This window comes from Chlamydotis macqueenii, chromosome 2, assembly GCF_036417535.1.
Source record: "Chlamydotis macqueenii isolate bChlMac1 chromosome 2, bChlMac1.mat, whole genome shotgun sequence".
NCBI lineage: Eukaryota > Metazoa > Chordata > Aves > Otidiformes > Otididae > Chlamydotis > Chlamydotis macqueenii.
Genome location: NC_141557.1, coordinates 120,305,848 through 120,318,763, shown reverse-complemented (window position 1 = coordinate 120,318,763; position 12,916 = coordinate 120,305,848). Strand labels below are relative to the sequence as shown.

General features: G+C 35.0%; 1 protein-coding gene across 1 annotated transcript in view; it reads right to left on the bottom strand.

Moving 5' to 3' along the window:
* The window catches only part of SNTG1 (syntrophin gamma 1), a 355,089-nt gene that overhangs the window by 40,954 nt on the left and 301,219 nt on the right, over positions 1-12,916 (bottom strand). The window contains exons 13-14 of the mRNA XM_086742308.1: positions 10,296-10,412; positions 6,333-6,404 (exon numbers count right to left, since the gene is read on the bottom strand). Of these exons, the coding sequence (XP_086598434.1) occupies positions 6,333-6,404; positions 10,296-10,412 (189 nt within the window). The remainder of the gene's footprint in view (positions 1-6,332; positions 6,405-10,295; positions 10,413-12,916) is intronic.

Below are 12,916 nucleotides of genomic sequence, written 5' to 3'. Positions count from 1 at the left end.
AGACCTCAAAATACATTCTGTACGTTCACTTTATGTTTATGTGTCTATGAACATTAATTTTAAAATTTGTCTGAATATATAAACACTTTCAGTAGTTTCCCATGCTTTTCATATCATCCTTTGCCCATAATTAACTTATTGGAAATAAAGAACAAAATTATGGGAAATTTAAGTGGGAAAATTAACATTACTGCATTTGAGGATTTTACACACATTACAAGCTAAATGAGGAAGGAAACAAAAATCTTCTGAGACATCAAGTTGGTCCTGATTAATACAGTAATAAAATTATAGCTGCAGTGATGTGAATGACACCAGCTATAAACATCAATGATTCACCATCCTGACATATTGCCGACACAAGCTGTCTTTCACAATTATCCTCACATTTCATTTCAGAGTTGATCTGACACCTGAATATGTTTACTATTTTATGCTGAATAAAGTGTGCTGTTTATTGCAGATCTCCAAATATTTTTGCATGACACATTGAAGATAGAAGGTGCGTGACCAAACTAGAGAAAGCATTTTCTCACAATTAAAAGGAGATGCTTAGGTGAAGCTGAAGAACATTAGTAACTCAAGCAAACAAGGCAAACTTGCTTGCAGAGAAGCGCAACCTTTTATGTTATTTTTCATCATTTACCTGAAAAAAATTAACAATTTTTTTCTACTCCCTGTATGAAAAAATTGCTTATATATTTACAGTGTTATCAAAGATACTTAAATTTTGTTAAAATATACACAATTACACATGCATGCACATGCACACACACTCAAAACATAAATGTTAAAACTGCATATCAAAAATAGAATAAATACCAAAAAGATATATACAGTTCAATCAGCTTTGAAGTACTGAACAAGACAAGGCCATCTGCCCATTTCTGAAGTTAGTGATATAAGCACTTGCTTTTCTGGACTATTGAAGATTTGACGAATCCTAACATTGGAATTAGTTGGCTGTTAATGGGACTTTATCCCTCAAAACAGGACAGCATGAAACAAGCTTCTAACAGAACAAATTAGAAATACTTATTCGTATCTATCAATTCTGTTAAAAATGACTTATAAATACATTTTAATATCAGATGTGGTATCATTAGATTATCTTGTCTGGCAAACTGCTTCACATGGATCACAGATTTTCATCCACATGCTAGTGGCACTGTCCACTAGTGTCAGTTTGAATAAAACTGACGGTAAAAAAAAAGAAAGTGGTTTAACAGCTATCATATCCTCTTACAATTCGTTCCACTGATTAATCATAAAAACTTTTACACTTTTTAACTTCTTTCCAGTTTGAACTTGCCTGACTTGGATTTCTACTCATTTTTTCTTTTTACCTGTTTCTTTTTAGGGTTAAAGAGTTCTTCAGTGCCTTGTATTTTCTCTCTGTTAAGGTACTTCCACCCCATAATCAACAGATCTATTGAATTTTTAATAAATTACTTCATATGCTTATCATTTTATAAATTTACCCCCCCAGGTGATATGCATCTCCATAAATGTTCCTTTTACATCAAATATAGCCCACTGTTTTCTGCCGTTATTTCACAATTTAATCCAATATAATTAAAATGTGATTTCTCTTTTTTACTCAGTCTGCTTTACCCACTTTGCATGTTAAAAATTGTTGTTTCAGCCCCAAAACCTTGACAATGAAGAACTTTACACTTACGAGATATGCAATTTTTACACGGGATTTTGAAAACTTTCTTTCTTTTGATTGTCAGAGTTTGGGGTTGTTTTGTACTTTTTTACTATCTAAAATTGTAAATATTGAATTAGAGGATCAGTGCTCCTTTGCTGAATTTATGTCAATAAAACTGTTTTTCACACAGTCAGAAGAGTTTTTTAAAATCTACTTTCACGCTTCAAATTTTAACGGTTTTCTTGATTATTTAGAAGGTCCTAATCACATCAAGAATAGCGACTTATTGCCTTGCTAAGGGCAAGCCTCCTCCTCTTCCTTTTCCTTGTAATCTGATGAGGATGAAAAAAAAAAAGAATACAATAACAACAAAATAGTGAATTACTAGAGGACTACGATAAATATGAATTGTTAGTTATAAATTACATAATAATCTCTGACATCTCTGATTAAGGTGCAGAATATCCTGTCTTTTAGGCTCTTTGAGGCTGAAAGAACAATAAAAATTGAAAAAGGCATCCCAGTTTCCTACATTGTTCATGAGAAGACTCAGAGCCTTTGGAACGGATGCTAAATCAGAAAGCACAATACACACATGCAGGCAGCTATGAAAAAAACATTGGCCATGATGGCAGCTGAGTTCTGAGTTTTATGTAACATTTTTGGGCTATATTCCCTTTCTGATGGTTAAATCAGCGCAGTGTAGACAGTAATATTTATTTACTATTTTAATATTTTTACTGTCACCAGAAATGGTAGTATTCTCTCATACTGAAATATTAATGTGTATTCAGTAGGATCTGCCAGTTTACATTCTCCACTGTAGCATTTCTGTCATGAAGGGAAACTTGGAGAAATCACTCCAATTGAGGAAAATTACAATTCTGTTTAAAAAGACAAACTCTTACTACTCAAAGGTAGTAAGTCTCTCTAATCAAAACCACTCTTGTGAAGTTTATCAGAATTTTAGTCAGAATTAAGGAGTGGAAGAAGGAGAAAAAAATGCTTTCAGGTAGATTTAGTAAAGTCCTGTCCTTGTGACACAAGGCACAGTTATTGAAGTTGCCAGGATACAGCAGGAGAAAATATCAGTATGCTTGGGTGAAAATTGCATCCTAGTTTCTAATGATTAGAAGTCTAAACACAGAAAAAGTTTTTGAAACATCTCATTCCAATCTAATTAAGCCATGTAATGCATATACTTTTTGATTAGTAACTGTTGTGATAACATTTAGTAATTCACTTTGACAAAGAAGACGAACCAAGACCCATGTTCCTTCTGGCTCTACAGAGGTATTGTGGCAGTCCTGACCAGCACACTCAGTCCTGAATGCAGATAATATAACTTCAGCTCCTTCTCAGGACACCCAACAGTCTGATCAATACAGAAGAAAATATGCTTTGGAAACATTAAATCTAAAGGACTACTTCTCACTCCTGGCCTAATTTTTATGAAGTTTAGCACAGACCACTTGCAAGTCCTTCTACCTAAAGCGAATATTTCCCTCAGAAGCTGTATCGATACTAATAAATTAAGCATGCATAGGATTGTTTGTTGACACTATAGCCAGTTGGCAAGGACTAGACCACATGAACTATGAAACTCTTTAACCCCCTAAAAAAGGATGCTCGTGTGCAATGGCTCATTAGAAATGCTTCTTCACCCATGATAACTCTCAAGCTACTCCCAGAGTTGTGTGGGAGAGTGCTGGATGGTCCATTTACCAAAATCCATGGTAGTGATCATTTTAAAATAAATTAAGAATATAGAATGGTAGTGTTCTATGATAGTTACTTCTAGTAAATGTATAGATTGAACAATTAGAGTTGAGATGAGAATATGGAACTAAATCCACTTAAGAAACATGGAATGATGAGATATTGTCCTGCAAACAGACATTACTATCTTCCTGGATTTATCTCTGCCCAATGACATGTGAATGTCTCTTCTGAAGCAGAAACACAGAATAATTCCCTCTTCTCAAATTTCCTGAAAAGAATGACATGAACTTAGTCTCTATCATGGAAGAATGGGAAGTGCATGAGAGGGAACATTCTGTGGTACTAGAGCCCAGGTTTATTTTCTTTTTTTCCAACAGATTTCCTGAGCTACCATGGTATCTGTCAATCTCTAAGAATATAATCAGTTCAAACTCTGTTAGCCTGACCTTTTGCCATTCAGCTCATTCTCCAAGGAAAGCAAATTTATAATGAAATTAGCATGTGAGGTACTATGGAAGAGAAGAAGCTTGAAGGTGATCACAAGGCACCAGAGTAACTTTTAAAAGTTTCCTCTGCTTCAGTAATATCCTTGGGGCTTGTACAAATGTGTCTAGAAACACACAGTGCTAAAATTGAGGCATTTATGATGCTTGCGTAAAAGCTGAACAAAATCTTGAGTCCTACAGAGGTTCAATTTAGTAGTAGTAATGGGAAGCTGTTTTTCTTGGTTTTACTTGCTTTTATATTTATTGAAACCATGGTTAAGTCCTATAGTACCTGCTGTAGAAAACTAGAATATGGTGAAGATTAATACTCCAATGTCAGAAGCTGTAATTTCATTGCAATGACTTTTCTACTTCCATTTTTTTTATTATTTACAGGTTTTAGTTAGCTAAGGAATCTGTTTGAAACATTTCAACACTGTATAAGCTTACAGACAATAAATGAATAACTGAATATTAATAATATGATAAAGAAACACATAAATGGTATTCCTACATCACTTAAACCAGTATTGCCTCTCTGCTGGGACGTCGTCTCTTAATACAGACTGAGAATGGAGGATCTACACCTCTTCCCAGTTTGGAGAACTGGGTGAGATAAGAAAAATTAGCATCTTCATACTCTTTTCTGTGCTTCCATATAACAGTGCCAGGAAGGCATTTGTTCAGGTTTTACTGCTTTGTGGCCTCACGCCTTGGCTGTAACTAACTTCTGCTACATGGCTGACCTAAACAAAATTCCCTGCACTGGTATACAAGAACAGGGGATAAAGGAGAAGAGGAAAAATGAAAAATGGGTAAAAATGAGTGAAAGAGAATAGTATCAACAAAGGAAAATGGTAGAAGAAAGGAAAAGAAGGACTTTTAAATTACAGAAAACTATATGGCATAGGTTCTGCATATTTCTATCCAAACAGTACAATAAAATCTTTGGATAAATCAAAAGGAAGAGTCGTCCTGGCTCCAACAGGCTTACTTATCAGAGAAGATCTACCCAGGTGCCTACTGTTTTCCAGACTCAAGTCCTGAAGTAATCAGAGGTTACCAGAGGAAAAAAAAAAAAAAAAAGTGCATACTGCAAGTGAGATTTTTCACCCCTCTTGAAGCTTGACTGTGCTCGAAGAGCATTGTTCATATCATATTACACCTCATTGTAGTGTCCTCACAGAGGGACTAACTTTTTTTTCTGATAATTCTCTCCCTACATGAGTACTACTAAGAGTCAATGTTTGCACACACTTGGTAGTTAAAGGACATACCACAGTGATGGGATGTGTTGCATTTAGGGTGTTCTACTCTTTGATGAAGACTCTAGACTTCACAGCCAATGTAGCAGTAGAAGAACTCCTTTGACTTTTCTGTTCCAGACTGCTAACAGAGAGGGGGTTTTTTTTCAGACTATAAATTTGATTTCTTACTTTTGAAGTCTCTGATGTAAAAAAATTTCTGCATTTTACTGAGCTGTCCTATCTGTAATCTGCCTCCTAAAGGAAAGTATAACACACCTCTGTGACCTACAAAACTAGGAAATGCGTCATGTATGTCAGTATAAGGTCTTCTCAATGAGAAACACTTTTTAAAAATATGATTTTTCATACTTCTTTTTTATACTAGTCTATTTCTGCCTAGATGAAACTTCAATACAGACCAAATTGCCTTTTACATAAATTTGACCTAAAAACCCCAAAACCAACATACACAGGAAAGCACTTTGGATGAATGGACAGAGACAATCTTTTTCATGTCTTTTGCACCTTCTTTTCCTCTCTTCACATTTAAGATTGAGAAACGCTGAGCATCTGAAAACTGTTTTTCAATATTTTTAAAACAGAGAGAAGACCATACATATTAATTCTGAATGAATTCAGAATTAAAAATTAAATACAATGTACAATGATAGCCCTCTGCAATTTACTACTCATAGCTTTAACTTTCTAAACATACTCCATTATCTGTTCACGTTTTTTACAGTTAAGGCAAACTGAAGAAATTGGAAAAAAAAATAAGATAAAAGATTTCAGAATGGTATTGTGTATTTTAAGGACTCTGCTCTCAGTCTTGGTGAAATCTTACATTGCAGTCACTGTTAGTTGCATTAACATCTTTGAAAGCAACTGAATTGATCGTTATTTATCTAGGTCCTCGGTTAGAAAAAGAAATGTTATATTGGTTAAATGTGCCACTAAAGTAAAGCTATAAAACCCATACTGCATTATGGAGAAAGAAAATTGTTTCCTAGTCAAAATCAGTTTATTTCTAATTTTGCTATGCCTTTTGAAAACATTCCTTTTAGAGTCTGGCTCTGTATCTACTGACACCAGAACTTCTGATATTGACTTCAAAGGGAAAAAAATTATCTCTTTCTGCAAGGTGCTTTCCAGTTGCAGTGTCATGCTCAGGCTTGTCAATTGGTCTGACAAAGTTGCAATTTATCTTATACTTTTGCATCATACCTTGAGAATTTTGCACATTATCTCATAAACAGAAAATGTTTTCTCAGCTCGTGTCCAATCCCAGGTTGTGACCTTGAAAGAAAACAATAACAAAAACCAGGAAAATAAAGTTATTTTTGTTTACTTCAAGAACTTTTACTTTTTTAAATAATAATAATAATAATCTATCCCTAAAACTTTCTACCCTTTACGTCCAGTATGACCAAGCACTGCCTCAGAGCAACAAGTACCAGGGACCAAACTGTTCCATCCAGGCAGCACTTAGGAGACATCCTGCCTGTGTGCTTGTGCTTACAACACAGTGCCTTTGCATGTAGGATGCTCCATGGTGAACAATGAGGCTTTCTCAAGGAGCTTTCTGCTCACACTGGTGGTGGTTGCACTGAGATCCTGAGAGGATGCAACTCTTGAATTCCTCTCACAGAGCCTTGACTATAAGAGGGCATGTCACTCACCACTTCCCTCATTGTAACTATAGGCCACAATTTGTTCCCAGTTAGCTACATTAAAATTATTTGAAAAATGTATCATAAAATGGTATGCCCACCATACAAAGAAAATATTGCACAAGATCAATTTATTTTTTTATCTCAAGAGAAAACAATAATGAATAGACACAACATGGCTGAGAAGCATCCATGGGTATAAAACTTTGCCTTAGTATAAAACTTTTTTGATCAAAATTATTTTAGTGTTGCATGAGAAAATTCTATCTCTAACTAATTTTTAGGTATCAACACTATTGTAATTGAAACCTGTCTGAGGAAATCACAGTCAGGAATGAAAAGTTTAAAATTACAATGTCCTAATTTCTCTTCTACTAGAATTTTTTTTTTTTTGCAGTCATTCTCAAACTCAGTTTTCACTATATTATTGAAGTATGGGTATTAACCAAATTTCTAAGGAAGGGAGTAACTAAATATTGACAGTCAACAAATCATTTTATATAGAATGAGGAAGTAAAGAAATATTTGAAATATACAATCTTTATGCCGGAGTTTTAAGAAGCTCTCCAGAGATGTGAAGAAAGATGCTTTTGTCAGGGAAAGAAAGAAAGTGGGGGGCAGGGAAAAAGCTGCTCCTTCTACTGTGGACAAAAAAAAATCAATTTCTCACCAGTAACAGAGAAACGGAGAGAGAAGTCTTACTACATCTCCACTGAGCCCAAAACACCAGCCACATAAGCTAAAGTCATATTGCCCCACCAGGAAAAGTAGTTACTATTGCTGCTCAAGCACAAAGTCATTCAGAGCTATGTTTAAAAGCTTACTGTAGACTACATACTTTTGGGAAAAATATCAGAGCTCCCCCATCTCTCCTAGTTTTCTACCTTTGTTTGTACTTACAAAAGGACTTCTTTTCAGGTCAAAACAAAGCTATGTCTATATAAAGATACATGCAAAGCAAAAACAACTGTAGAATTCAGGCACCCGTAGAAATTGCTTGCCCTGTTCGCTTTTAATATTTTAATTTAAAAACTTGAGTAGCAATAGAAAAGGTGTGAGCAGCTCTTTCTCAATTAAAGACCATTCTCTCTGAGATTTCCAACTATAAACTGGAAGAAAATGAAACCCACCAGACTTGACACACTTAATAATTCTAAAGGAGAAAATGTACTAGGAAACAATGAAAAAAGAAAAAAAAAATCATTTAGTTTAAAGTTTTCAAAATGCAAATAAGATACATTAGTATTACTCATTTATATGAGTACAGAAAGAAGAAGTATTATTGATCAAACAGATAAAAAAAAAAGAGGCAATGGAGGCTGCTAATAGATACTGTTTAAACACATGCCTCCCTAATGTGTTAGACTTTGGCAGAGACCAGGAAAATACTTTCATTTGATTTTCTGGTTAAAAAGTTGGCAGCACATGTCTTTTCAGAAAACAATCTAATCCAAGGAGCTTACACTGCAAATATAATTAAAAGTCATTTTCTTCTTATAACTACACTTTAGGCCTCTCATAAACAGAAGCTCTGAAACTGTGGTATTGAAAGTTTCTTAATCTTTCATAATCCCTGGAAAAGATTAACACATGTACCTGCAGAATAGCAAATATGTGTAAAAGTTTGCATATAGAAAATAGGATTTTAGAAGTCCTTTTAAAAGGCCTACTGCAGTCTTTGATAAGAAGATAATTTTGTTGGCATACAGGTGTGCAATTATTACATGTATTATATGTTTTTAAGGTAGCTCTGTAGGAACTCTTCCTTTGTTTGTTCTTCAAAAAGCACATTTGTCATTTTGCTTCCCTCCTACTCCATGGAGTGAAAATATTTTTCTCTGTGTTTGAATTGTCTTTTTATCTTAGAGTAAAAGCCAGAATCTGGCAAAACATAACCATATTGTGCTTGTAGCTCAGCTGAAACGAGGCCTATAAAAACTTCAAGGATCAGTGGCTTGTTTCATACAGCTGTAGCTTGCCAAAATTGTCTCATATCACTGTGGTTCACAGAGCTATTACAAACATGTTCCTCCCACACCCATTAATCACCACTCATTGCCCATCTACCCACCAACAGCATATTACTTCTGGAAACTTATGACTGAATCCTCAGTAAAGAGGCTTGTTGTTCCTTCCATAGTGCTAACAAAAGAATAATCTTCCTCTTTTGTATTGAACGGGAGCTCTCAGCATTGTTTCTGCTTCTATCTAGTGTCTAGAATGGAGGCGGCTTCATTCATTTGACAGGCAGCAAATGCTCAAGTAGGTCTGCCAAAGCCAGGAGAGCTGCTTTTGAATTAACGTGTTTGGCAGTATAATCTGATATTTTAATCTGATTCTGAAAAATATCCACCAACAAATGCCAAACTCCCTTTACTAGCCATGGGAGAGCCAAACTCCCGTACCAGTGAACTAGTATACAAACACTGAACATACAAAGTTTTCAGTTCATACTTATTTCCACTCTTCATGTCTTTCACATGCCCTTAAACACTTTGCTAAACATGAATAGTGACTGACAAATGATGTAAAGACTTGCAAGCTGGCTTTGAACTACCTCAGGAGCAGCTTAGCCAGAGAGGTGGTGGATGCCCCATCCCTGGAAACATTCAAGGCCAGGTTGGATGGGGCTCTGAGCAACCTGATTTGGTTGATGTCCCTGTTCACTGCAGAGGGATTGCACTTGAGGACCGTTAAAGGCCCTTCCAACCCAAACTGTTCTATGATTCTGTGATTCTATGATCCAGGCAGGAAGGAGCTACAGCCTGGATCTGGTGGCACAGGGTTTAGCAGTAGTCAGAAAGGTCACTCAATAAACAGAACAAATTAATCCACGTGACTCTCCCTGCTGCTGATATGGGACTGCTACCAGCTCCTTAGTTACTGGCTTAAAAGTTAGCTAGAGGATATTTGTTTGATGCAGTTTAGATGTACCATAAAACTGTGAAAGTAAATGGCTGAGTTTGAGACAACAGCTAAAATTTTGCCCAGTGTTGTCAGCCAGATTACAATTAATATATTTAACCTAAACCATTTCATTTGCTTCCCTACCTTCCTTTTGGCACTCCCAAGCAGCATAAAAGTTAAATTCAGGATGAAATCTAAATATAGAGATATTGCCATTTCCACAGCATGCAAAAAGCTTTGATATTTCCCCACATCTCAGCAGTTTGACTTTAGAATTATAGTTCTGTTTAAATCTAACCATCTTGCTTCAGGCTTGTTCTGCCTGACACAGGAAAATGAAAAGCCCACTTTTAACACAAGTAGATTTCTCTTGTATTTTCCTAAGTGCTCAGGTAAGTATGGGAAAAGAAGTACTTGTTAGACACCAAGCATCTTACGAACAGCTATTTTCTGTCACTTCTATACCACATACCCTGGAACTTTTCAGTGCTCTAAGTTGCAATCCTGTCAGTTCAATGAGTGATATTTCATTGTGAAACCTTGTGCATATTATATGAAATTATTTTCTTTAATAACATTGATTCCTACTAAGCATGAGAAATATACTTACTGGAGGTGCTATAAATTTATACAGGGAAGATCCCCTCAGTGCTAGAAACTTTGGTGTGTACATTCGATCCTGAAGAGAGTCTTGTTCCCGTTCTTCCGTCCAGCCCATGTAGACTATCTGACAGAAAAATCAATAGTGTTGACAAATTCCCCAGACATTTCTTTAGATGAACTGCAAATATTTCATGCAAGTAAGCTGTCAAAATTTACATAACTATAAACCTTGAACCACTGACACAATATGGTGCATTGGCAGTTCACTTACAATCTCGTACTTGTATTAAGGATGCCTATTATGACAATCCAAAAACATCATAACAAATATTTATTGTACTAGGAACAACAAAAATGCTAAACCACATACTCAGTGGATGTTAAAGGTCTATTATCTCATTAAAAGCTCCCTGAAGTAATTCTACATATTTGCTGACAGATCACATCAGAGGAATTTAATGTAAGTGAAGTGCAATGAACTGCTAAGCAGGAATACAAAATCAAGTAACTGTTGTTACACTCCACATACAAATTCACAATTAAACAACGTGATCTTGCAAATTTTGTTTCCAAATAATGACAAGCTTTTTTTTTTTTGTTTCTCTATGTACGAGTTTTGAACCACCTTGCTTAGGAATAGCAAATTAAAAGACTGTTTTCAGATACTATTTTGAACAGACTTCATCTACAGCTAAGAAGTAACCAGAATGCTGTTGACTCTTACCACTACTTGCAGATCTTCTCACATAGATGTATGAACTAGAACTTATTCAAACTCATTTTAGGATCTAGTTCCCTACCTATCCATCTATTAAGTTTGAGTAATTTACTACCAAATCCTTAAAGAGTAACAGCGTACAACCCGCCACTATGTCAACTGCTGGAGAACATCTGAACAGTGAGCAGACACGTCATGCAACTTTTGATTTATAACCATTCCATTAGCAATAAAAAAAACAACTTCCAGTGTGCACTGGTACATTACTGCTATGGAAAATAAATCAATACATATTTCATACAGTGTTGCTAATGGAATACATCTATTTTAAAATCTCTTTGTGAAACTGATTTGTGAACTAGGCATGCGGCATCCTCTGTTTTAAATGTCATTAATGAACATGTAAGGAAAACAGTTTAGGAAAAATAACCACAATTATATTAATAGTCAATGAGTTAGTAAATTTATCAACAGCATAAATGCACCTAAAATTAATTTTGTACCATATGTTTTATCCTTTGAGATTTTGTATGTCACATACTTCTAAAAAAATGATTTACAAAAGTTTATTTCATTAGTATTGGAAAGAGGATTTTCATTAAGAGTTCTTCACGGAATATACATGGCGGGGTCTGTTTTGGTTTTTTTTCTCCTTTTTTTTTCTGCTGAATTTTATTGTAACTCACTAGAAATTAATGGCTTTTTCAAATTCTTATGTACAAAATCTACACCACTATTCTCCATCACAGTCAGATAATTAATGATCTATAAACAGAGACAGGGAGAAGGTCCATTCCTCTAATACTTACAGTGAAACCTCAACATTTAATTATTTTGCCAATAGCAAACACTAATACTATAATATAGTCTCGGGTCCAATGAATAACATGTGTTTCAGTATCTGCTGGTTTGGTGATTAAACAAGTTTATAAAAATCGAAAAGACAACAGAACAATTCTCAAGAATCAAGCAGAGCGCTCAGCACTATATTGTCATGCAATAACTGAAAAGCCACGTTCTCTGAAATCTCATTCATTCATGAATGAAGAAATAGTCAGAAAAAAAACCCTCAAAACCTGACAGGTACAGTAACAGAAATTTAAAATTATTTCAATTCAATATTTCTTCAGATTTCTCTCACTTCTGCTGTTTTTTTATGTTATCCAGTGCAGGATAATTATGGATCCCCATCCCTCTGACTTGACAGGAATCTTTAGAGCTCAGTGACTGGGAGCGGCTACATAGAAGAGTAAAACTAGTTTAAAAAAATTGTATTACTGTGTGCAGAATTTTGGCACATTTTCCTCTCTGTAACTGAAAGAGAATGATTGATCTCTAATTTCTAGGAATTGAGACATTTATACTTTTAAATTAATTAAACAAAATTGATTTGATTCCATCTTTAATTTGTTTCATTAAATTGGACACACAGTAAGATATCATCTTGCCCGATGATATTTAATATCACTGTAGCACTGTATGCAATCTGTTTTCAGTTAGTGTTTTTCTTTTTCACATTCCTCATTTCTACTTCTACTATTCATCAGAATAACAGGATACAGTCACTCATGCTGTGCAGATGTACTGATATTTCACATTTGATTGCCTTAATAATAAAGCAGCCATGACATTTAAGGCTCCTTTAGATATTTCTCCCTTGCCTCTGTACACCATGAGGAGAAATCAGATTGTTTTTTTCAGACAATCTGCTGTAGCAAGGTTTTATTAACAAAAAGGCATTTCTCCTCCAGACTAAATATCTACTATTAAACATACAGAAGAACTGTTAAGCAAAGGCTGTACAATTATCCTTAGGAACACTTACAAAGCTGTTTGAGTGCACAAACACATCCACGTGCGGATTAAAAAAGCATGGGCTAGATTTTGGAAAACAGGGCAAAACTGACCAA